This window comes from Seriola aureovittata, chromosome 12 (genome assembly GCF_021018895.1).
Source record: "Seriola aureovittata isolate HTS-2021-v1 ecotype China chromosome 12, ASM2101889v1, whole genome shotgun sequence".
NCBI classification, from domain to species: domain Eukaryota; kingdom Metazoa; phylum Chordata; class Actinopteri; order Carangiformes; family Carangidae; genus Seriola; species Seriola aureovittata.
The window spans coordinates 27415335-27439621 of NC_079375.1; the positions used below are offsets into that span (position 1 = coordinate 27415335).

Sequence of the window (24287 nt, forward strand, 5' to 3'; positions counted from 1 at the left end):
TTTAAACTGTGAAAAGACTGATCTATGGTCAGGGAGCTAACGGCTAACACGCTACAGGATACTTCCTGTGACGGGTTTTCAACTTAAATGCTCCCAACTAGGGCGATCTAAGGTTAGGGTGAAAAAACTGAAAAATAAACGGTGAGTCAAAATGTTTATAGTTAAAATGATTTAAACCTTTAATTAAATGAAATCATAGACAGAAAAACATATTTAATTACAAATTAGAGTTTGTTGACAGATCTTAAAAAAATATTTAAAAACACACTCCCTTTATTCAGTTAAAAAAGAAGAAAAAATAGAGTAAAAAGAGTTATCCACTTTAAACAGTAGATCAGTTTAAACAGCTCCTCACCAGGGTTAAATTACAGTAGCTTTTACCAGATAAACTGCATTTTGATAATAATCAGTTTCATTGTTGTCGTGTTGTATTTGAATGTTTTTCTCTTTGTATCAATATATATTTTTAATTTTTTGTTGTGTTTTTATTTGAAAGATTAAAATCCAACAATTAAACTTAAATATGAGTCAGACAAAGATAAAATGGTTTGTGCTATTCATGTTGTGCAGTAAATTAATCTCTTTTCCCTCTAAATGGTTAAATCTGTTAATCAATGAGGGGAGAATCATCAATAATCAGTAAAGTAAAATAAATCTCCTTTTGGGCTCAGGATTTTTATCCTGTGTTGTTCGACTCTCTCTCCTTAGAGGCTTTTGTTTGTTTGTTTGTGTGTGGGTTTGTTTTTATGTCCAGCTCAGTATAAATCTTACTGTACATACTGTACTCTTCCTCCAGCAGATGGCAGCACCGTCTCATCAGATCGTTGAATGACCCTCGTCTCTCGCCGTACTCACGTGTTCAAACCCGGTAGTGAAAAGAAGAACACGCTGTTGACGGAGTTCGTTCAGAGCTGCTCTAACACAGTCTGGATCAGTTTGGACCCGGTTCATACTCTGGTTTCGGTCTTAACCTGTGGAGTGTGACCTCATGTCTGTGGCCGGGTGTGTACCTGGACAGTTTGATGACGCGGAGGACAGGTGAGTCTATGTGTTTTCTAATCTAGGTGGTCTGAGATTTGTCTCAGCAGGTTTTGTCCAAACAAATATTTCCTGTGGAGCAACAGGGACGTGTCACAGAAAGAAATCCTTGGTTCTGACAGTTGGTTCATGAGTGGTGTTGTCATGGTGACTCAACCCTTCAATGAGGAGGGAAAGCTCCAAACAGTTTGCTGTTGTTTTTGATATCAGTCCTTCAGGTATCATACTCTATAAGGGTTCTCCTGTTGTGGCACCTTCACTTGATCCAGTTGACACACCTATAGGAAAGTTATGATGCCTGCTTCCTGTAAAAGTAGAAACAATAAATATAACTGTGTCTCTGTCCCTCATGTAACTGCGAACTGATATATTTCATATATTGATGCAGGCTCACTAGCAAGATCAAGTTAATGTTCACTACTCATTAATCTGACGCGTTATTACTATTTATAACTAGTAAAATATTATTATTAATAAATGATGATGTGTTTCACAATTTACAATAAGGCTGTTGTTGTTGTTTGTTGACATGTTTGTATGTTTGGGGTCAGGACAGTGAAAGTGTAGATCTCTGACCAATCAGAGTGCAGCAGTTGCTCACCTATTCGAGTTTACCTGGCAGCCATGTTTCTGACACTGTTTGATTTCCTTTTGTCTGCAGCGACCAATCAGAGGTGTCGGCTGTAATGAGTCAGATCAGTGATGTCACTCTGCAGCATTCATCATCATCATACCATCAGGAAGAGGACAGTGAAGAGGAGGAAGAGGAGGAGGATGAAGATGAAGAGTGGGCGTGGACCACAGCAGGAGGAGATTTGACCAAGAGATACAACAGGACAAACAGTCAGGTCTGATCAGTCTGATCACTCTGATTGATTATTGATGGATCAGTTTGTCTCCTCAGTCCCTTGTTTGTGTGTTTACTGTTTGTTTGTTTGTTTGTTTTCAGTCCAACAGACAGAATCCGTCCAATAAAACGCTGCCGTCGTCGACTCCATCAGACAAAGCTCTGAGGAAATACGAACACAAGATCAACCTGGGTAATTACACCTGTACTGACTACACCTGCACTGAATACACCTGTACTGACTACACCTGTACTGACTACACCTGTACTAACTACACCTGCACTGAATACACATGTACTGACTACACCTGTACTGACTACACCTGTACTAACTACACCTGCACTGAATACACCTGTACTGACTACACCTGTACTGACTACACCTGTACTAACTACACCTGCACTGAATACACCTGCACTGAATACACCTGTACTGACTACACCTGTACTAACTACACCTGTACTGAATACACATGTACTGACTACACCTGTACTGACTACACCTGTACTAACTACACCTGCACTGAATACACCTGCACTGAATACACCTGTACTGACTACACCTGTACTAACTACACCTGTACTGAATACACATGTACTGACTACACCTGTACTGACTACACCTGTACTAACTACACCTGCACTGAATACACCTGTACTGACTACACCTGTACTGAATACACCTGTACTGACTACACCTGTACTGAATACACCTGTATTAACTGCACCTGTACTAACTACATCTGTACTGACTACACATGTACTGAATACACCTGCACTGACTATACCTGCACTGACTACACCTGTACTGACTACACCTGTACTGAATACACATGTACTGACTACACCTGTACTGACTACACCTGTACTAACTACACCTGCACTGAATACACCTGTACTGACTACACCTGTACTGAATACACCTGTACTAACTACACCTGTACTGAATACACCTGCACTGACTACACCTGTACTGACTACACCTGCACTGACTACACCTGTACTGAATACACCTGTATTAACTGCACCTGTATTAACTACACCTGTACTGACTACACTTATACTAACGACAGCTCAATATGATCTGGTTCTGGTTTTCAGGTTCTGATTTGAACAGGTTCTCTGTTTGTTTTGTTTCAGATAAACTGAATTACGCCGACTCAGTGATCAATAAAGTGACGACGATGCAGAAACAGAGAGATGCCGTCACGTACGTCTGATTTCATCAGAACGTTATTTTCAGAGCAGGCCATGTGACTGATGTGACTAACCTTCTGATTGGCTGCTCTCTGCAGGTACAGAGTGAAGGACAAATCAGATCGAGCCACAGTCGAACAGGTGAGCTGCACATGAAGACACTTTTATTTAGAAAAAGCCAGAGAGGAAGTGAAAGCCGGTTTGAAATGTTCTCTCGTAGTGTTTGAAATAAGGATCAATAACCAGCAGATAGTAAATGTGCATTGATGTGTATTGTTTCTTCTTCTGCAGGTTTTAGATCCTCGGACTCGAATGATTCTGTTCAAGATGTTGAGTCGAGGAGTGATCTGTGAAATCAACGGCTGCATCAGTACGGGGAAGGAGGTCAGACATCACCCACCAATACAACAATACTGATCAATCCTGGGGGGGGGGGGTCGACGTCTGTGCGTCTTTGATTTTAGTCTTTTATTGCCCTTAGCATAATGAGTTGTCAACCTGTCTCTGCTCTGTGTGTGTGAAGCTAATTAGCCTAGCTTGCTAATGTTGGCACTGATGGATATTACTTTTTGTTCATGTTATTTCTACATACAGTTGTGTCTAGATGAAACGTACGGAGTCAGTGTAACATCCTGACCGGTCAAAAGAACCAGTATCTGGACCATGCAGTAAGAAGTCCAAGGCCGGTTTTTGAACATGAATGTGGTCTAATGTGTTTTCAGGCAAATGTTTATCACGCAAACACCTCAGCAGGAGAGAGCAGAGCCATTAAGATCTACAAGACCTCCATCCTGCTGTTCAAAGACAGAGACAAATACGTCAGTGGAGAGTTCAGGTCAGTCACACCACAGAAGAAGAGTTCAGGTCTCACTGAGCTAATTGGTGATTCATATTATAGAGGATCTGTATCATGTTCAGTAACAGGGTTCTATGTTCTTCTATTGTTCTGCAGGTTCCGTCATGGTTATTGTAAAGGAAACCCCAGGAAGATGGTGAGAACCTGGGCAGAGAAGGAGATGAGGAACCTCATCAGGTCAGACCCTTTCTATTGACCTACAGAACCCATTAGAACCTAGTGGAACCAGATTTCAAAGACAGACAGAACCCAGTAGAACCTGATCTGGCAGACATTTGGAACCCAGTAGATTTAACTGATGGAACCCAGTAGAACCTGACAATGTGTGTGTTTCAGGCTTCAGACGGCAGGGATCCCGAGTCCAGAACCTCTGCTGCTCAGAAGTCATGTTCTATTGATGAGCTTCATTGGAAAAGATAACATGTAAGAACCAATCAGAGTCTTGATCAGAGTGATTGATCAGTGATGTGCACAGAGTAACCGTGACTGTCATGGCATGTATTGATCGATCAGGCCGGCTCCTTTGCTGAAGAACGCGTCGTTGTCTGAGTCGAAGGCTCGTGAGCTCTACCTACAGGTTCTACAGAACATGAGGAAAATGTTTCAGGAGGCTCGACTTGTCCACGCCGACCTCAGCGAGTTCAATATGTTGTAAGAGACAGTGCCCAGCAGCCGGACACACCCACCACACACACACAAATCTGTCAAAGTAAAACATACTCTGACACTTCTGGTTCTCTAAAATTAGGATCTTTACAGTTTCAGTGTGTCTTTGTTCTATATTTCACAATCCTGAGAGAGTCAGATGAGTCAGTTTCATCTCTGAGTCCAGTACAGAGATTCAGAGAGAACTGTTAGCCGAGCTCCATCAACACCGGCTCCGTCTCATCTACATGTTTTTTCTTGTTTATTGAACAGATGTAGATAATGAATTAGACTAGCAGTGACTGCAGGCAGCACCCCCGGTTCATGCAATCATTGTGGAGGTGTCGGTTTCATCTTTGTTCTGATTCTGTTCAATAAACCCGGCTGACTCATTTGACTCCAACGCCAACATGTCAGTAAAGAAAACTAACATCATGCATTTGAATAATATCAAAGACCAACAGACAGTGTGTCCCCACCTGCAGGTATCACAACGGAGATGCTTACATCATCGATGTGTCACAGTCAGTGGAGCACGATCATCCTCACGCCCTCGAGTTCCTCAGGAAGGACTGCAGCAACGTGAACGGTGAGATGCTGCAGAACGTCTCGACTGTTTAACTGTTCGTTTGAAAATCACTTGTCTGAGAATGAAGTCAGAATCTGTTGGAATAAAAGAGTAATGACAGAATTCAGTTTCCTCTGTCAGCTGATGTCTGTTTCTATTTCCCAGAGTTCTTTGTGAAGCATGGTGTGGCCGTGATGACGGTCAGAGAACTGTTTGACTTCATCACCGACCTGTCGATCACCTGCCACAACATTGATCAATACCTGGAGAAGGTGTTTCTGCAGAAATACAGCTTATTACAAACACATCTTCAGATAACATAGTATTCAAAAAAATCAAGATACAGACAGAAATAACAGACAAGAACAAGGAAGACTGAAACAAGACATTACACTAAAGAAACAGAAGTTGTCCATCTTTTTATTTCTTGTTTGTTTACTTATTTATTTGTCTGTTTGGTTGTCTAGGCGATGGTGGTTGCAGCTGAGCGGACATCAGAGCAGCGATCAGATCAGGACAGAGTGGATGAGGAGGTGTAACATTTTGAGCTGGTTACGGTCTTAACCACTTTTCTGTGAGTAAGTCTGTCTGACCTTTAACCTCTCACCTGTATGTCCCCTCCTCTTTTCCCACAGGTGTTTAAGAAGGCCTACATCCCCCGGACTTTGACGGAGGTGAGTCACTATGAGCGAGACGTTGACCTGATGAGGACGAAGGAGGAAGAGTCGGCCCTCTCTGGACACAATGACAACGTAAGAAACTCAAACATAAAGATAGATGAGCAGATTCAGAGACAGTAGAGACAGACAGCAGAGACAGACAGCAGAGACAGTAGAGACAGACAGCAGACACAGTAGAGACAGACAGCAGACACAGAGACAGTAGAGACAGACAGCAGAAACAGAGACAGTAGAGACAGTAGAGACAGACAGCAGACACAGTAGAGACAGACAGCAGACACAGAGACAGTAAAGACAGACAGTAGAGACAGACAACAGAAACAGAGACAGTAGAGACAGACAGCAGAGACAGAGACAGTAGAGACACACAGCAGAGACAGCAGACACAGTAGAGACAGACAACAGAGACAGTAGAGACAGCAGTGACAATAGAGACTGTAGAGACAGACAGTAGAGACTGTAGAGACAGCAGACACAGTAAAGACAGACAGCAGAGACAGATATAGTAGAGACAGACAGCAGACACAGTAGAGACAGACAGCAGACACAGAGACAGTAGAGACAGACAGCAGACACAGTAGAGACAGACAGTAGACACAGAGACATTAGAGACAGACAGCAGAAACAGAGACAGTAGAGACAGACAGCAGAGACAGTAGAGACAGCAGAGACAGTAGACAGAGACAGCAGAGACAGTACAGACAGAGACTGTAGAGACAGACAGTAGAGACAGCAGTGACAGTGAGACAGCAGTGACAGTGAGACGGTAGAGATAGTAGAGACAGAGACAGCAGTGACAGCAGAGACAGAGACTGTAGAGACAGAGACTGTAGAGACAGTGACAGTAGAGACAGAGACTGTAGAGACAGCAGTGAGAATAGAGACAGTAGAGACAATAGAGACTGTAGAGACAGCAGTGACAGTAGAGACAGCAGTGACAGTAGAGACAGAGACAGTAGAGACAGAGTCGGTAGAGACAGTAGAGACAGCAGTGACAGTAGAGACAGTAGAGACAGAGACAGTAGAGACAGTGAAGACAGCGACAGTAGAGACAGTAAAGACAGAGACAGTAGAGACAGCAGAGACAATAGAGACAGAGACAGTAGAGACAGTGAAGACAGCGACAGTAGAGACAGTAAAGACAGAGACAGTAGAGACTGTAGAGAAAGAGACAAAGACAGTAGAGACAGAGACTGTAGAGACAGTAGAGACAGCGACAGTAGAGACAGTAGAGACAGAGACAGTAGAGACAGTGAAGACAGCGACAGTAGTGACAGTGAGACAGCAGTGACGGTAGAGACAGTAGAGACAGAGACAGTAGAGACAGTAGTGAAAGTGAGACAGCAGTTACAGTAGAGACAGTAGAGACAGTAGTGACAGTGAGACAGCAGTGACAGTAGAGACAGTAAAGACAGAGACAGCAGAGACAGTGAAGACAGCGACAGTAGAGACAGTAGAGACAGAGACAGTAGAGACAGAGACAGTAGAGACAGTGAAGACAGCGACAGTAGAGACAGTAGTGACAGTGAGACAGCAGTGACAGTAGAGACAGAGACTGTAGAGACAGTAGAGACAGCGACAGTAGAGACAGTAGAGACAGAGACAGTAGAGACAGTGAAGACAGCGACAGTAGAGACAGTAGTGACAGTGAGACAGCAGTGACGGTAGAGACAGTAGAGACAGAGACAGTAGAGACAGTAGTGACAGTGAGACAGCAGTGACAGTAGAGACAGTAAAGACAGAGACAGTAGAGACAGTGAAGACAGCGACAGTAGAGACAGAGACAGTAGAGACAGAGACAGTAGAGACAGTAGAGACAGTAGAGACAGTAGAGACAGTAGAGACAGAGACAGTAGAGACAGAGACAGTAGAGACAGTAGAGACAGAGACAGTAGTGACAGTAGAGACAGTAAAGACAGAGACAGCAGAGACAGTGAAGACAGCGACAGTAGAGACAGTAGAGACAGCGACAGTAGAGACAGTAAAGACAGAGACAGTAGTGACAGTAGAGACAGTGAAGACAGCGACAGTAGAGACAGAGACAGTAGAGACAGAGACAGAGACAGTAGAGACAGTAGAGACAGAGACAGTAGAGACAGAGACAGTAGAGACAGTAGAGACAGAGACAGTAGAGACAGAGACAGTAGAGACAGTAGAGACAGAGACAGTAGAGACAGTAGAGACAGAGACAGTAGAGACAGAGACAGTAGAGACAGTAGAGACAGTAGAGACAGAGACAGTAGAGACAGAGACAGTAGAGACAGTAGAGACAGAGACAGTAGAGACAGTAGAGACAGAGACAGTAGAGACAGAGACAGTAGTGACAGTAGAGACAGTAAAGACAGAGACAGCAGAGACAGTGAAGACAGCGACAGTAGAGACAGTAGAGACAGCGACAGTAGAGACAGTAAAGACAGAGACAGTAGAGACAGTAGAGACAGTGAAGACAGCGACAGTAGAGACAGAGACAGTAGAGACAGAGACAGAGACAGTAGAGACAGTAGAGACAGAGACAGTAGAGACAGAGACAGTAGAGACAGTAGAGACAGAGACAGTAGAGACAGAGACAGTAGAGACAGTAGAGACAGAGACAGTAGAGACAGTAGAGACAGAGACAGTAGAGACAGAGACAGTAGAGACAGTAGAGACAGTAGAGACAGAGACAGTAGAGACAGAGACAGTAGAGACAGTAGAGACAGAGACAGTAGAGACAGTAGAGACAGAGACAGTAGAGACAGAGACAGTAGAGACAGTAGAGACAGTAAAGACAGAGACAGCAGAGACAGTGAAGACAGCGACAGTAGAGACAGTAGAGACAGCGACAGTAGAGACAGTAAAGACAGAGACAGTAGAGACAGTGAAGACAGCGACAGTAGAGACAGAGACAGTAGAGACAGAGACAGTAGAGACAGTAGAGACAGAGACAGTAGAGACAGAGACAGTAGAGACAGTAGAGACAGAGACAGTAGAGACAGTAGAGACAGAGACAGTAGAGACAGTAGAGACAGAGACAGTAGAGACAGAGACAGTAGAGACAGAGACAGTAGAGACAGTAGAGACAGAGACAGTAGAGACAGAGACAGTAGAGACAGTAGAGACAGAGACAGTAGAGACAGAGACAGTAGAGACAGTAGAGACAGTAGAGACAGTAGAGACAGAGACAGTAGAGACAGAGACAGTAGAGATAACAGGTAGAACCCAGTAGAAGTTCCTAAAGTTTCCTGAGCTCGTCATTTCTAGTAAAACATTGTGTTTACTTGTGTTTTCTGGTGGAGCTACAACATATATAAGAAGCTGTAGTGAACAAATGTGATATCTATCTATGGTTAGTAAGATCAGAAGCTCTAAATACGACTACGGAGCCAAGGATGAACTAAACAACACACCAGGAACAACTCGGACACAGTATCTCTTCTTTGAGAAAGAACTACTCTTCCCATTTAATAAAAAAAAAAAAACAGGGAAGGATGACTAGAAAACACAGTTATACAGTTTACAGTAACACAATACAAGTATAAAATTGTTTTCAATTTAACCCCCTTCAACTCAGTCACTTAGTCCTTGCAGCAGATAATACTGCTCAGCCCACTGAAAAGTGCCAACTGTTTGTCTTACCGCACTGTTGAACAAGTTGACAAGTGCCGTAGCTCGCCATCAAACATCCAATAGTCTCCAAGCTCCAACTCCAGGTGGGACGGGAACTCTCGTCATCCACAAAAAACCTGACCTTTTGTGGGTAAGGTCAGAATATTCAAGCTTCTAATCAGTACACCATCACATAAAAGCTAGAATACATCTTCTAATTTCCCTGATTACTCTCTAAATTACCAGAGAATAACAGTTTGAACTCATGAAACATTGTAAAGGGGACTTCACAATTATTAAGGATCAAAATATGTAATAATAGATTCAAAATATTAGAAAAACTATGGTTACTGAAATAACCTTTCACTCAAAATTAATTACAAACAAAATATTTCCTCTTTCACATATTCGCATTCACCTTCACATATCTCAACTGGCATAAAATAATAATAATCTAATAATAATAATAAAAGGAAAACACATGCTGTGTGCACCCTCTGGCATGCAACAGCAGCCTACAGTAGAGTCTACAAAACAATGTAAGTGCAGCTTAATGCGCTTTAAATGCCCAGTAAAGGTACTTAAACAACAAAAATATTTAATGTGCACAATTAGCAAAGTGCAGATTCGTGTGCTTAAAAAGTACAAATGAAGGTGCTTAAATCTACACAAATAACCATTCAGCATGTGACAGATATGCAAGGGTTAAATACATACACAAACCACATATTACACTGCACCCATTTAGATTTCACTTTCAAAATAATAATAATAACGTTCATAATAAAAACGCGCACTCGCATTAGCAATTAGCACGGTCAAAACATCTCTCACCAATTGGTTTTTCTCCGTGACTAGTGATGACAGGTCCTTCTCGCTGTGCTCTCAACTTTAATCAACTTTTATAGTTTTTCTTCCGTTTCACGTGTTGCTTGTCTTGATGGTTGCTCTTGCTCCTTACTGCGGCTCAAGAAAAAAAAAAAAAACCCACGCGCAGAGGTCAACCAGGCAGAAGCTGACACCCGATTGGTCGACCGAGCCAGCATCTCGACAAGCAAAAAGCTACTAAAAGAACAGGAAGTAGACGCTGGCAGAGGAAACAATCCTTTCAAAATAAACGCACGGAGCATTTTAAAATGCTGATTATTTAACCTTGGTTACAATTGTTTATTATGATGATGGTGATGATGATGAAGATGATGATGAAGAAGATGAAGTTGTTTTTCTGTGTTCAGATTCTGTATCAGACGCTGACTGGACTGAAGAAGGATCTCTCTGGAGTTCAGACAGTATGTTACCTCACACTCTTTCTCATGCTAGTGTTAGCTTAGCATAGTTTAGCATAGATTAGCCTGACTTCGTCCTTTCGTTTCTCCTCAGGTTCCTGCACTCCTGGTGGACGACCACTCCTCATCAGAAGAGGAAGAAGAGGAGGAGGATGAAGAGGAGGCAGATCAGCAGGAGCAGAATGAGGAAACCTCGATGGACAGAAAGGTGTTTGACTTTCATTGTATCTTTGAATCTTTGAAGCTCTGAAGCTGATGCAGGTGGTTTTTGTCTCTGAAATGAAAAATAAAAGTGAGAATAAAATTTGTTTTTTTCAGGAGAAGAAGAAGATGGTGAAAGAAGCTCAGAGAGAAAAAAGAAAGAGTAAAGTCCCGAAACACGTGAAGAAGAGGAAGGAGAAGGTTGCCAAGATGAAGAAAGGCAGATGACTTCCTGTTTGTCAGCATGGACTTCCTGTGTGTCACAACTACATCAATCCCACATAAACATGAACCCAGACTGAAAATCCAGCAGCCAATCACAGCTCAGATCTGGCTCAACTCAACATCCACTTAGGCACCTTTTTCTGGAGCTTAAAGATCAAGACGTGGTTGAAAGCTCTGGAAGAAGCCTCAGGAGCTGCTGCTATGATTGGTTTAAGACATCACCTAGTGACGTCGATGTGCTGCAGTAGATCAATATCAGACAGAAGCTGATCAACAATTAATAAAAGTTTTAATCTGAGTTAATCAGTTCTTTCTTTTGTTGCTGACTCTGTGTCATGAACAAGCTAATGTTAGCTTAAGTGGTTGTTACTAACTGAATCTGAAAACAAACATGGCTGCCTGTGTTTTAATGAAAAACGATCATCATCAGTGACTGGAACAAGGAACTTATACATGTTTGTTCTGACAAGTGAAACCAGCTCTAATTAGTAATTTGCATCCTACTGATTCTGTCGGTAATTAAATAGTAATTAATAGGCAGATAATCGACCAATTACAGCCTAGAACCTGCCTAAACATCACAAAGATAATCTATACATACATATATATACCTGTATCATACTTCTGTATATGTAGAGGTAGATATTGGCTATCGTGGTGCTGAAAGTGATGAAGTTTGAAAATTAATCTGAGATTGTGTGTGTGTGTGTGTGTGTGTGTGTGTGTGTGTGTGTGTGTGTGTGTGTGTGTGTGTGTGTGTGTGTGTGTGTGTGTGTGTGTGTGAGAGAGATAAAACTGCTGTGATGGTGGTGATGATGTCACTGTACGTGTCATCACTGATAGTTGATGACTGTTTGTTTGATAGAAGTTTGATTCTGTGTCTTTAAACTTCAAGTCACTTTGTTTCATAAACCAGTTTAATGTTGTTCAGTTAAAGCTCAGGGTTCCTGATCAGCTGATCAGAGCAGAGACTGTCACACACTACACTCTGAATCAGCCAATCAGGATGCAGATAATCACCAGAACTGAGCTGTAGAGATGAGAGATGATGTCTTTAACATGACACCACACTGTAACCTGACAGTTAATGTAGAAGGAGGTCAGAGGTCGGTGTGCTGACAGTCTGTGGCTTTCAGATGATTTTCAGCCTGGGAGTTGTAGTTTTTACTCTTTTAGCTTTAACCTTTTATCAGACCATCGGATATGTTGTTATTACTGACGTTCTCTCTGACGTTCTCCAGACTTCTGCTGATTTCTCTTCATTTCTGAGACGAACAAGGATACACTGATTCTCTATCTGTGTTGACGTCTGTCAATGATAGACTGATGTATGATGTTCTGGTAATGTTCCTGATAGAGGACACACTGCAGGTCACACACACACGCACACACACATTAGCTGTCTCAAACCATATTAGCAGTGAGAAAGAGTTTCTGAACAGGATGTTTGTTCTCAGTCAGCTGACTACACGTGCAGCTACTTCCTCGTGACCTGGTGACCTCTGACCTTTGCCGAACCTCCCTCACCCTCCCTTACCCTGCCTCACCCCTCTGACTCAGCTGTTGGAAGAAAACCACTTCAGAACAAACTTCTAAAATCAAAACATTTTTAAATGAAGTTTTGAGTGAAACAAACTATGGAATAGACCACAAACTGAGGATGAGGAGGATGAAGATGATGATGTGAAGGGGGAGGAGCCTGGTGATCCATGCAGCGCTGCCACTGGCTGGATGCATTGTAGCAGGCAGGAGCTGAGCTCTGATTGGTAGTTTGTTGTATAAAAAGAGAAAAAGTTCAGAGGAGCAGAAACTTTTCCTTCTGCTGAACTCACGTCAGCTCAGGTACGAACTCTGTTTCTACTGTTTCTACTGTCTTTACTGTTTTCTACTGTTTCTGCTGTTTCTATTGTTTCTACTGTTTCTGCTGTTTCTATTGTTTCTCCTGTTTCTATTGTTTCTGCTGTTTCTACTGTTTCTACTGTTTCTACTGTCTTTACTGTTTTCTACTGTTTCTGCTGTTTCTATTGTTTCCACTGTTTCTGCTGTTTCTACTGTTTCTACTGTCTTTACTGTTTTCTACTGTTTCTGCTGTTTCTATTGTTTCTCCTGTTTCTACTGTTTCTACTGTCTTTACTGTTTTCTACTGTTTCTGCTGTTTCTATTGTTTCCACTGTTTCTGCTGTTTCTACTGTTTCTACTGTCTTTACTGTTTTCTACTGTTTATGCTGTTTCTATTGTTTCTCCTGTTTCTCCTGTTTCTATTGTTTCTACTATCTCTACTGTTTCTATTGTTTCTCCTGTTTCTATTGTTTCTGTTGTCTCTACTGTTTCTCCTGTTTCTCCTGTTTCTACTGTCTTTACTGTTTTCTACTGTTTCTCCTGTTTCTATTGTTTCTACTATCTCTACTGTTTCTATTGTTTCTCCTGTTTCTACTATCTCTACTGTTTCTATTGTTTCTCCTGTTTTCTACTATTTCTATTGTCTCTACTGTCTCTGCTGTTTTTACTATCTCTACTGTCTCTACTGTTTCCTGCTCTTTTCTTCTTCTACCATTTTAGTCTTTCTTCTCTTCCTCTGTATTTTTCTCCACTGTATTTTTTTCACCTTCTTTGGTTTGTCTTTTATTTTCTATTCACATTTTCATCTCATCCATCCATTTTCTACCGCTTATCCTCTAGTAGGGTCGCGGGGGGGTGGAGCCTATCCCAGCAGGAGAGGCGGGGTACACCCTGGACAGGTCACCAGTCCATCGCAGGGCAAACACATAGAGACAGACAACCATTCACACTCACAGTTTAGAGTAACCAATTAGCCTAGTCCCCATTTGCATGTCTTTGGACTGTGGGAGGAAGCCGGATAAACCCGGAGAGAACCCACACTGGCACGGGGAGAGACTCCACACAGTAAGATCCCACGGCCGAGCCGGGACTCGAACCCGGAACCTTCTTGCTGTGAGGCGACAGCGCTAACCACTGCACCACCTTTCATCTCTTTCTTTTTGTCATTATATATTCTACTCTCCTTTATTACTCTGTCATCAGTTCCTCTTTTATTCTTCCTCTCTTCCTTTCCTTCTTTCCTTTCCTGTCTATCATGTCTTCTTGTCTTTGCTCTCTCTTTTCCCCCTTCACACCCTTTTCTTTCTCTCTTTGGAGTCTTTTCCTTTCTCCATCATGTTAATCTGTTTCTTCCTTTTCTTTGTTTACATTTTCTCTTTTTTTCATAATTTTACTTCTTCTTTGGTTTGTCCTTTCTTTTTCTACTCTTCTCTGACCTCTATTTCTTCTTCTCTGACAGGGGGTCTCACTCTGTCCGATTTTCTGCTCTCCGTCATCATGGCCGACTGGACCGACTGTCTGAACTTCGGCATCTCCATTGCCAAACAAGCCAGTGAGGTAAGAGACGCACCAACCAATCAGCTGCAGGTTCTGATGATGTCACTCAGGTGAGCCAGGTCAGGTTCAGTTCAAGTCTGATAAAAAACCACCAAGAATGTGGAGAATGAGGCACACACACACTGATTTCTCTTAATTTCTGAGACAAACAAGGACACACTGATTCTCTATCTGTGTTGACGTCTGTCACTGATTCTGTCAATGTTCCTGATAGAGGACACACTGCAGGACACACACACATACACACACACACACACACACACACACACACACACACACACACACACACACACACACACGTAAGTTCAGTTCACTAATGAACAAATGTCTCTGCTCACAGATCATCCTGTTGGCATTTCAGCAGCAGAAACAAGTTCACCTGAAAAGTTCTCCGGCTGATCTCGTAACAGAAACTGATCAACGAGTTGAGAAGATCCTGATCAACGCCATCAGGAACAAATATCCACTGCACAGGTTCTAATCCATTCTGGTCTATAACACAAGTTCTAGTTCATTCTGTTCTACAACACAGGTTCTAATTCATTCTGTTCTATAACACAGGTTCTAATTCATTCTGGTCTATAACGCAAGTTCTAGTTCATTCTGCTCTATAACACAGGTTCTAATTCATTCTGTTCTACAACACAGGTTCTAATCCATTCTGTTCTATAACACAAGTTCTAGTTCATTCTGTTCTATAACACAAGTTCTAGTTCATTCTGCTCTATCACACAGGTTCTAATTCATTCTGGTCTATAACGCACAGGTTCATGATGTGACATGACCAATAAATATGTGGAATTGTCTTTTCAATTAAAGTGTTTCTGATTGGACAGCAGTATCAGAGACAGGAAGTCAGCAGGTAAATAATTCTGCTGCTTGACCTTTGACCCTCAGGTTCATTGGGGAGGAGTCTGTGGCTGCAGGTGAGCGTCTGGAGCTCACGGACTCTCCCACCTGGATCATCGACCCCATCGACGGGACTGTTAACTTCGTCCACAGGTGAGAGGCTCCTCCCACACTGTGATGTCATGACCTCACAGTTTCATGTGTTCTCATTGATTCATGTTTTTGTTAATCAACACACCCTGCTGATGTTTCACAATAAAAGAGTGCATTCAAGGAATTCTGTTGCCTGAAGTGCTGTTAGACTAATGGTTTGAAAGCACTAAAGGAAGTGTAAATGTTGATACAAATCTTAGAACTGTAGTTTGAACTGTAGTTATAGCTCATAGAACTACATTTGCTACTCATAGAACCCAGTTACAATTCATAGAACCATATTTACAGTTTATAGAACCACAGTTGCAACTCACAGAACTGCAGATACAGCACATAGAACCACATTTACAGTTTATAGAACCATAGTTACAGCTCATAGAACCACAGTTATATAGATATGTAATCACAACCTGATGTGTTCTCCTGACAGGTTTCCATTCGTGGCCATCTCCATTGCCTTCACAGTCAACAAGCAGGTAAACTCACCTGTCAGTCTGAGGTCAGAGGGGTCAGACAGGAAGTGTCTTACATGTTGTTGTTGTTGTTGTTGTCAGACAGAGTTTGGGATTGTGTACAGCTGTGTGGAGGACAAACTCTTCTATGCTCAGAGAGGAAGAGGAGCCTTTCTGAATGGAGAACCGCTGCACGCCTCTGGACAGGAAGGTGACATCACATCAATGTGTTCATCTGTTGATATGTTGAAAAAACACTTTAGGTAGTGTGAGAGTTAAGGTGGTATGGGTGTTGTTCTGTGAGTGTTGAAATGTTCAGGTGGTGTTGTTGTTAATGTAATGTAATATTGGTTTTAAGGTGGATTTACAATGACTGTTCTGTCTCATCCAATCAGACATCAGCAGGTGTGTGGTGGTGACGGAGATAGGGGCGGAGCGTGATGACCTCTCTCTGTCTACCATGACCTCCAACATCTTCAGACTGCTGAAACTACCTGTGCATGGGTAAGAATAGGCTCCGCCCCCACCTGTCTCTCTTTGTGTCAGGTGGTTTCACTGCAGGTCATATGACAGCTGGAGCAGGTGACTGGTAACAAATGATAAGTGACAGGTGACAGGTGTTTTTTCATGGAACATGAACATGGAGACGTCATGGGGTTTTACAGAAAACCATCAGACTGAATGAATGATACTGAAAAGTAATTAAAGGTAATAAGTTACATTAGGTGTAGTCATTAAAACACTTACCTGTAACACTGGTAATGAATCTGACACAGTTCAGCCTCTCAGCATTTTACAGCTTCTTCTGAGTTCTACGATCAAAGAGGTTCCACCAATGAACAAACAGCTCCCATCAGGATGTACTGAGCAGGTTCTTACATCATCATCATCATCATCATCATCATTATCATCAACATCAAACACAGCTGTTTTCTGAAGTCATGGATCTGTGCTGTCTTTATTCTCACAGCTCATGTTGTTTGTATGTGTCTGCCAGATGGGCTAGGTTTGACATTTTCTTTTTATGTACTTGCCGTGTTTCAGGGTCCGTGCGTTGGGCACAGCCGCGGTCGACATGTGTCAGGTGGCGACAGGTGGAGCAGACGCCTACTATCACATTGGGATGCACTGCTGGGACATCGCCGCGTCCACCATCATTGTCCAGGAAGCTGGAGGCGTTGTCATGGATACGGATGGTCTGTATCTGACATGCAATGTCACCTCTGACCTGTGTGTACCTGTGATGTCATACCTCACCTATGTGGCCCTCTCTGATTGGTCAGTGTGTGTGTCCTCAGGCTCAGAGTTTGATATGATGTCCAGGAGAGTCATCGCTGCCAGCTCCTCTGCTGTGGCCAAAAACATTGCCCAGGTGATCCAGGTGTTTCCCTGTCGCCGTGACGATGAGGATCCCTGCAGGTGTATCTGTGGAGTGACAGGTGTGAACAGCGTGTAGGTCAGCTGACAGAAAGTGTGATGGAGGTGTTTCTGATTTAAAACCACAAATAAAACCTTAGAACTGTGACATCATCACGTCTCTTCTTCTTCTGTTGCTTCTGTTCTTCACTGTAGAAACGACTAAAAAAAAACATAATTATTCAACACTAACCTAACCACCATTGGTTTATCATTAAGCTTAGCATAACATCATTAGCATTAGGTTATGTACTTTGAGGTACCTTTTTATGTGGAATGTATTTTAGTTCATGTTATGATTAAAGAGACCAGATATACACAGTATACATACTTTCAGATGTTAGCATGCTAATGTTAGCATACTAATACTAGTTTGCTAATTTTAGCAGTAGTTCTTTCAATGTAAACATTCATGTTAAAACCAGGCAGATATTCAGTTTATACTGTGTGAAAACAATGTTTAATGTCAGTGTTGGGATTAGGGTTAGGGTTAACCGTATATAAATATAATATGTCTGAGTCTCAATGTTCATAAAACTGCTTCAAATGCTCAAACAAACTGGTTTCAGCAGTAGTAGATCGTCTGTACCGCTAGCACTAGCCATGCTGGGCTGTGTCTATGGAGACGTCAAGCGACATGCTGTAAAACTGTTGTAAAACATGAGTGGCGTTCACTGCTCACATTCACGTTCATCATTTGTAAACTGATTCGTTCAGTTCTGCGTTCAATGAAGGCTGTTCATCATCATCATCATCTCTGCCATTTAATTTCTCTGTCTGTAGACTTTGACACATTTTTACAAACCACAGTCATAGGCACGCAGTAACACACACACACACACACACACACACACAGTAACACAGACACACAGAGGGAGATAAACTGAGTAAAACTGAGATAAACTGAGATAAAGGTATCGTGTAACTGTGCAAACGAACCAGACTGAATGTGTTATTTGTTTTTTAAATGTTCCATTCTGAACATTCTTCTGATTAAAGGTCTGAGTCACAGTTTTATTCCAGTCTGTATCAAACCGACAGGAACGTGTGAACAGGTTTCTGATCCTGGACCTGAACAGATCTCTACAGACCAGGTTTCTGATGGTCCCCAGTGTGAAATTTGTTCTGGACTTTCTCTGACGTTTAATGAAATAAAGTAAAATGTACATCTGTTGTATGAATCAATAACATTTTTTATCTCTTCTGATTAATCAGATGACAGTAATCACGAGTGGTGGGTGTGGGTGGGGTCTGTGAAATGAGGAGGAGGAGCCTCAGCAGTCTGGGACAGGTTTGTTGCAGAGAGAAGTAGTTCTACTGAATCACCTGCAGGGGCCGCTGTGCTGCAGCTCTGATCCAAAGAAGAAGAAGAAACCCGGAAGTGGGCGAAGCCGCTGACCCGCAGCAGCAGCGGATAGTCATCAGACCGAGCTCAGGTGAACTTTAGCAGGTGAGATTAACGTTGAACGTTGTTGTGTTTTAGTATCGTTGAACGACGTTTGTTCCAGTGGAAGCGGCCGCTCCTCCGTCTTTAACTCACGAGTTTAACGGCGCTAACTGACGTTGACATCCGGTACCAGACTACGTTCACAAATCTGCTGTTTTAAGGCCTCTTCGTTTAGAAAGACAACTGTGCCACAGCACGCCGGGTTTACGTCTTTTTGACACGTCATCACCTAGTGTCTGTTAATACGGCTTATTGCCAATCTGCTAATCAATATTCAATATTGATTAATAAAACAAATGATGATAAAAAGTTGTAGAGGCTGCTGACAGCAGTCAGCTGCGCCCTCCAGCGGTCACCTGCTGTCACTGCCGGATTCTAATGTCCTTTTTTTTTATTTTCATATTTAAGCTCCGATTTATTAAAGGGTTGGTTTTAAAAAATGTTTCTGCATCATAAATACGGTTTGAAAACCTTCTTGAAAGTTTGTGAATTAGAGAAAAAAATTAAGACCTTGATACGTTTTGAAAATAGACATAGAAATGGGTCTTTATCTGTTTCTGTGACAGAACTGGAGACAACACAGTCTGAATCAGTGTAACACTACTGAAAAGTTCATTTTGTCTTTTTAATTATCATTTGCTTCACTATAAAAACTCATTAACCTTTTGAAAGTCCTGGAATTTGAAGTTTAAGAAGGTGTGGGAGTTCTGTAGATAAAGGTACATTTCTTCAAAATGTAAAATATAAAAAGGTGTGTGTGTGTGTGTGTGTGTGTGTGTGTGTTTAATCTCCCTGACTTCTCTCTGTATAAGGAGCTTCTTCTCCAACATGGCTGACCTCTGGCAGAACGCCATGGACTACGCCGTCGCCATTGCACGAAAAGCTGGAGAGGTCAGTTAATTGTGTGTGTGTGTGTGTGTGTGTGAGAGAGAGTTTTTTCCAGTGTGTTCCAGAAAACACAGATTTCAGATTAAAAGCCTCCTTTGATCAAACAGTAACAGCTACAGACAGGAAAGGAGTGTCAGTGCTGCTCTTGAACACAAACCAATAAAATCCCATAGCTAATCAGCACGCAGTGTTCAGGTCAGATGGAGCAACGTGGCTAAGAACATGCCAAGAACAGAGCTGAGGGGGTGAGAGTGCAGCCGGTTCACAGGGGGGAGGATTCAGACAGGTTTGAGGAAGTTGTGGTGGATGACTACATCCAGCACAGGAGACTTCAGTTCAGGCAACGACGACTGCGTCAGGTCACTGAAAGCCCACAGGTTCCATCCTGCGACTGTCACATGAAATAGGTATCATAACCCTAACCCATAATCAAAGGATCTGAGCTTCAGGTTCTTTGTCCTGAATAAGACTGGAACAACATCTGTCTGCAAACTGTCATTAATCAAGTAGTACTGAATATGAAAAATCGATTATTGAATACTGAATATTGCTAAAAGTGTGATTATGTTGTCATCGTCCACCCTGTATCATATATGAGTTGATTAGGCATATTGTTTTGTGTATTAATCAGGTGATTGATTGATTCATGTAATGATAAGGTGATACATTAATCGGGTGTATTGATCATGTGTGTTGATCAGGAGTATTGATCTGTGTTTATCAGGTGGTGCGTGACGCTCTGCGTGACGACATGAAGGTCATGACTAAGAGTTCGTCAGTCGACTTGGTGACACAAACTGACCAGAAGGTCGAGCAACTCATCATCCAATCAGTGAAGGAGAAATTCCCCACACACAGGTAGGAAGCTCCGCCTCCCTCAGCATGTGCGTGACTGATAATGAATCAGCTTCATAGATCAATACAGGCTACCGAGTCCTCCCGACCAATCATCTTGCTTTTGCTTCATACTTGATGTAAATCTTTTTTTTACATTTTCAACGCCTCATGAATCACTCATTTTCATTTCTTTACGCACCTAGGACTATAGATAGGACTATAACATTAGTTATATAGATTTATATATTTATTACTTAAGTTATATATATAAAAGATCTGGTGTGGATCAGTGAGAAGATGTAGTGGGCTCCAAAACACAAAAGAATAATTTGTCAAATAGACCATTTTAGAAGTTAAAGACATTTAATAGTGTACAACAATCCCTCATGGGGCCTGGTTGGGCACCTCCCTGAGGGCCCACCAGCTGCAGGGACAGGCATGGAGTCGGGTGTGAGGGATGCCGGGGGCAGGCCGGGTCGGGGGACTCGGTAGATTAGCCTCTAGCTACGTGAAATGTGATTTCCCTGGTTGGGAAGGAGCTGTAGTTTGTGTGGTAGGTAGAGCGATACCATCTAAATATAGTTGGGCTCACCTCCACGCACAGCACTGGCTCTGGAGACAAACTCCTGGACAGGGGATTGGGCCAGAGTTACCCAGGGTTCGAGGCGCTGGGCGGGTGTGGGGATACTTACAAGCCCCCGGCTGAGCGCCTCTGTGTTGGGGTTCTCCCCGGAGGATGAGAGGGTCAGAGGGAAGCGGCTAAAGGGAAGGTGGATGTGGTTCTGGAAGGAGCTCCGGGGGGGGGGGCAGCCTGCCTCATTTGAACTTGAATGGGCTCAGCCTTAGAGACGGTGGGAGCTCGGAGAAGCTGCTTCTTTGGGACGGATGGAGGGAGGGAGTGATGGATGGATGGAAGATGGAGGGATGGATGGAGGGATGGAAGATGGAGGGATTAATAGAAGATGGAGGGATGGATGGAGGGATGGAAGATGGAGGGATGGATGGAGGGATGGAAGATGGTGGGATGGAAGATGGAGGGATTAATAGAAGATGGATGGAGGGATGGATGGATGAGAACTTCAAGCATGTGGCATGATAAGTAGTGATTTATGGAAATGTTTAGTGACACTCGTTTCTTAGGAGCACAAGCCATTTAAAGCCTTGTGAACATTCTGCACTAGATCTCGGCCACATTGACATTATTTACATAAAGTATGAAGCAGTTCTAAGATGGTCAGTCTGGAAAAATCTCTCAAGTCATGTGACATGGTTCTGACTCTGAAGATACGGCTTGGCAACAAATTGAAAAAGAGAACGGAGAAATACACAACAGCTCATATAGAAATCAAACTGATACATGTCAATATAAATGTGTAAATTATTAACATGTTATATTCTCGGTTTTCTGATTGTTTTTCTGAACTTTTGTAACTTTGGTGAAATCTTCAAAGTGTTGATCAAAGGTTGGAGTCGATATTTTCTCCTGTTCTGAAACCAGCCGAACCCTCAGAACGATCACCTGAGTCATTCAGAATCACAGCAATCTCCCATGTATAGTATTTTGTGATCATAATCTGTATAATCCCAAATCATGATCGGAATTATCAGCAGCACTGTTCTTGTCTTGAGTGGAACAAACTCAGCTTTTCACAGACTGAGGCAACGTGAGGAGGTGTGTGTTTATACAGCGATCAGGTGATGTGTGTGTCAGGTTCATAGGGGAGGAATCAGTGGCTGCAGGTGAAGCTTGTGACCTCACAGACAGTCCCACATGGATCATCGACCCCATCGATGGGACCACCAACTTTGTTCATGCGTAAGTTATTTAATTCAACACTTTCTCAGTGAAACACACTGAAATCATCATCATAATCATTATCATAACAGTTCTTATCAAACACACACTGACACCATCACTTCAGTTCACTAGAAGTGACTTCATCTTGTTTTAACTGTCTCAACATTAAATGAAAACTGTCATTACAGTTTAAAGACGTCAGCATGTCCCTGTCTCTGTCCCTCTGATGCTCCCACCAGCCAGCAGATCATTGCATATCTATTTCACCTCAAACTCACAAGGGTGAACAGAGTTTAGTTTTGAATATGACATTTAAAACACTGAATAGAGAACGCTGTCGCTGTTCAATAATCCCCAGCACACACTGGAGACTTTATAATGAAGCCACAGTCCATGTTAATAATTAGATCACAATGACCTTTAATAACTCCCATTAATAACTTTAATGTCTCTAACAGGTTTCCTTTTGTTGCTGTTTCCATTGGTTTCTCTGTCAACAAACAGGTCAGAGTTCAACTGACTTAATATACCATGACTTGGTATGACCTACTATACTATGTCTTACTACACTACAATATGTCTCCGCCCCCCCACAGAGTGAGTTTGGTGTGGTCTACAGTTGTCTTGAAGACAAGATGTTTACAGCCAGGAGGGGCAAGGGAGCGTTTTGTAACGGAGAGCCATTGAAGGTTTCTGATCAGGAAGGTCTGTAATCAGTTAACCAACAAAAAATATTTACTCATCAACAACATGTCAGGGCTCGCGACCATCATTCTCAGTAAATCCAATTTAATTTAAATCCACTGCTCAAAGGCAACAACAGAGTGGTGCAAATGTGATCACGCCTGTTGGTGTAAAAAGATCTGAATATGAAGGAGAATATTGCAGAAATACATTTGAACTAGACAAATTACTCTGGTTAAAGTATTGATCTCTGAATATAAAGCGCAATAATATCACGGTGCTCTGATCTAATCAGAGAACAAAGATCTGACCTTTGAACAGTGATTCTTTTTGTTTGTCAGACATCAAACAGTCAATTATCGCCACAGAGTTTGGATCCAGCAGAGAACCTGAAGCTGTTGACAAAATCTTCTCCAGTCTCAGAAACATCCTTTGCATCCCTGTACATGGGTAGTGGTCCTGATACTTACTTTTGTATTCATACAAATGATTTTGTAATATGCATGCATTAACACTATATGTATGTTTCCAGCGTGCGTGGTGCAGGAAGTGCAGCAATCAACATGTGTCTGGTTGCGTCAGGTTGTGTGGAAGCGTATTATGAGATCGGGATCCATATTTGGGACGTTGCTGCTGGCTCGTTGATCGTCTCCGAGGCCGGAGGAGTCCTGATGGATGTGGAAGGTAAAGATGTTCAGTAATGATCCTGAAGAGTCAGATCTAGATTTTGGTATTATGGCAGTCTGCTAACTGTATCTGTGTTCAGGAGGAGTGGTGGACCTGATGTCCCGGAGAATCGTTGCTGCCAACAGGAGAGCCATTGCTGAAAGGATTGTCAAAGAGATTGACTCCTTCAGTCCGCCCAGAGATGATACTCCACCATCAAAACAGTGATGAACTACAATTCATTGTGGATTAAGCAACAGATTTCATGTGTCTGTGTGATGATGATGTTTAATTTAGCTTTTAAAGTTTGTCATAAATAAAGTTTGTCAAAAACATCATGTTTGCCTGATTTCACATCCAATCAGCATCTTCTTCCTGACTCACCATACTATGACCTAATATGTCTTACTAAACTACAATATGCCTCCGCCCACCTACTGAGGGAGTTTGGTGTGGTCTACAGTTGTCTTGAAGACAAGATGTCTATACTTATTATAAAATGACCTGTTGTAGTATGACTTAATGTTGCCACCCAGCTCGTTTGGGGGAAAAAGGAAGCAACCACATGATAAA

General features: G+C 42.4%; 3 protein-coding genes across 4 annotated transcripts; all 3 read left to right on the forward strand.

The window, feature by feature from the left end:
* Position 1: 1 nt before the first annotated feature.
* riok1 (RIO kinase 1 (yeast)) lies at positions 2-11426 on the forward strand. Of its 2 annotated transcripts, none has more exons than XM_056391511.1 (18): positions 2-141; positions 797-1038; positions 1700-1886; positions 1988-2078; positions 3026-3095; positions 3181-3223; positions 3374-3466; positions 3805-3917; positions 4035-4115; positions 4275-4361; positions 4452-4589; positions 5069-5172; positions 5317-5423; positions 5619-5684; positions 5787-5903; positions 10652-10705; positions 10797-10910; positions 11021-11426. In XM_056391511.1, the coding sequence occupies exons 2-18, from the start codon at positions 989-991 to the stop codon at positions 11129-11131; spliced, it is 1626 nt and encodes a 541-aa protein (XP_056247486.1). In that variant the 5' UTR covers positions 2-141; positions 797-988; the 3' UTR covers positions 11132-11426. The 2 variants fall into 2 exon arrangements, with proteins under 2 accessions (XP_056247486.1, XP_056247484.1); XM_056391509.1 differs by having other exon boundaries at positions 800-1038.
* A 2138-nt stretch (positions 11427-13564) lies between these two features.
* Positions 13565-17508, forward strand: LOC130178927 (inositol monophosphatase 1-like). Its single transcript, XM_056391575.1, has 8 exons — positions 13565-14524; positions 14865-14998; positions 15422-15526; positions 15957-16002; positions 16081-16189; positions 16374-16482; positions 17023-17174; positions 17277-17508. The coding sequence occupies exons 1-8, from the start codon at positions 14303-14305 to the stop codon at positions 17432-17434; spliced, it is 1035 nt and encodes a 344-aa protein (XP_056247550.1). The 5' UTR covers positions 13565-14302; the 3' UTR covers positions 17435-17508.
* A 1202-nt stretch (positions 17509-18710) lies between these two features.
* impa1 (inositol monophosphatase 1) lies at positions 18711-24049 on the forward strand. Its single transcript, XM_056391583.1, has 9 exons — positions 18711-18844; positions 19654-19732; positions 20454-20587; positions 22278-22382; positions 22823-22868; positions 22961-23069; positions 23390-23498; positions 23581-23732; positions 23815-24049. The coding sequence occupies exons 2-9, from the start codon at positions 19670-19672 to the stop codon at positions 23940-23942; spliced, it is 846 nt and encodes a 281-aa protein (XP_056247558.1). The 5' UTR covers positions 18711-18844; positions 19654-19669; the 3' UTR covers positions 23943-24049.
* The last annotated feature ends 238 nt before the right edge of the window (positions 24050-24287 follow it).

What these genes read in the sequence shown, in the direction of transcription:
- riok1 (XM_056391511.1), top strand. Translation starts at nt 989, where the DNA reads ATGTCTGTGGCCGGGTGTGTACCTGGACAGTTTGATGACGCGGAGGAC. An exon ending in ATCGAGCCACAGTCGAACAG is followed by an intron (nt 3,224 to 3,373) that starts GTGAGCTGCACA and finishes CTTCTTCTGCAG; the next exon opens with GTTTTAGATCCTCGGACTCG. An exon ending in GCATCAGTACGGGGAAGGAG is followed by an intron (nt 3,467 to 3,804) that starts GTCAGACATCAC and finishes ATGTGTTTTCAG; the next exon opens with GCAAATGTTTATCACGCAAA.
- LOC130178927 (XM_056391575.1), top strand. Translation starts at nt 14,303, where the DNA reads ATGTTAATCTGTTTCTTCCTTTTCTTTGTTTACATTTTCTCTTTTTTT. An exon ending in ACTGTTAACTTCGTCCACAG is followed by an intron (nt 15,527 to 15,956) that starts GTGAGAGGCTCC and finishes TTCTCCTGACAG; the next exon opens with GTTTCCATTCGTGGCCATCT. An exon ending in GCACGCCTCTGGACAGGAAG is followed by an intron (nt 16,190 to 16,373) that starts GTGACATCACAT and finishes TCATCCAATCAG; the next exon opens with ACATCAGCAGGTGTGTGGTG.
- impa1 (XM_056391583.1), top strand. Translation starts at nt 19,670, where the DNA reads ATGGCTGACCTCTGGCAGAACGCCATGGACTACGCCGTCGCCATTGCA. An exon ending in TTGCACGAAAAGCTGGAGAG is followed by an intron (nt 19,733 to 20,453) that starts GTCAGTTAATTG and finishes TGTGTTTATCAG; the next exon opens with GTGGTGCGTGACGCTCTGCG. An exon ending in GTTTCTCTGTCAACAAACAG is followed by an intron (nt 22,869 to 22,960) that starts GTCAGAGTTCAA and finishes GCCCCCCCACAG; the next exon opens with AGTGAGTTTGGTGTGGTCTA.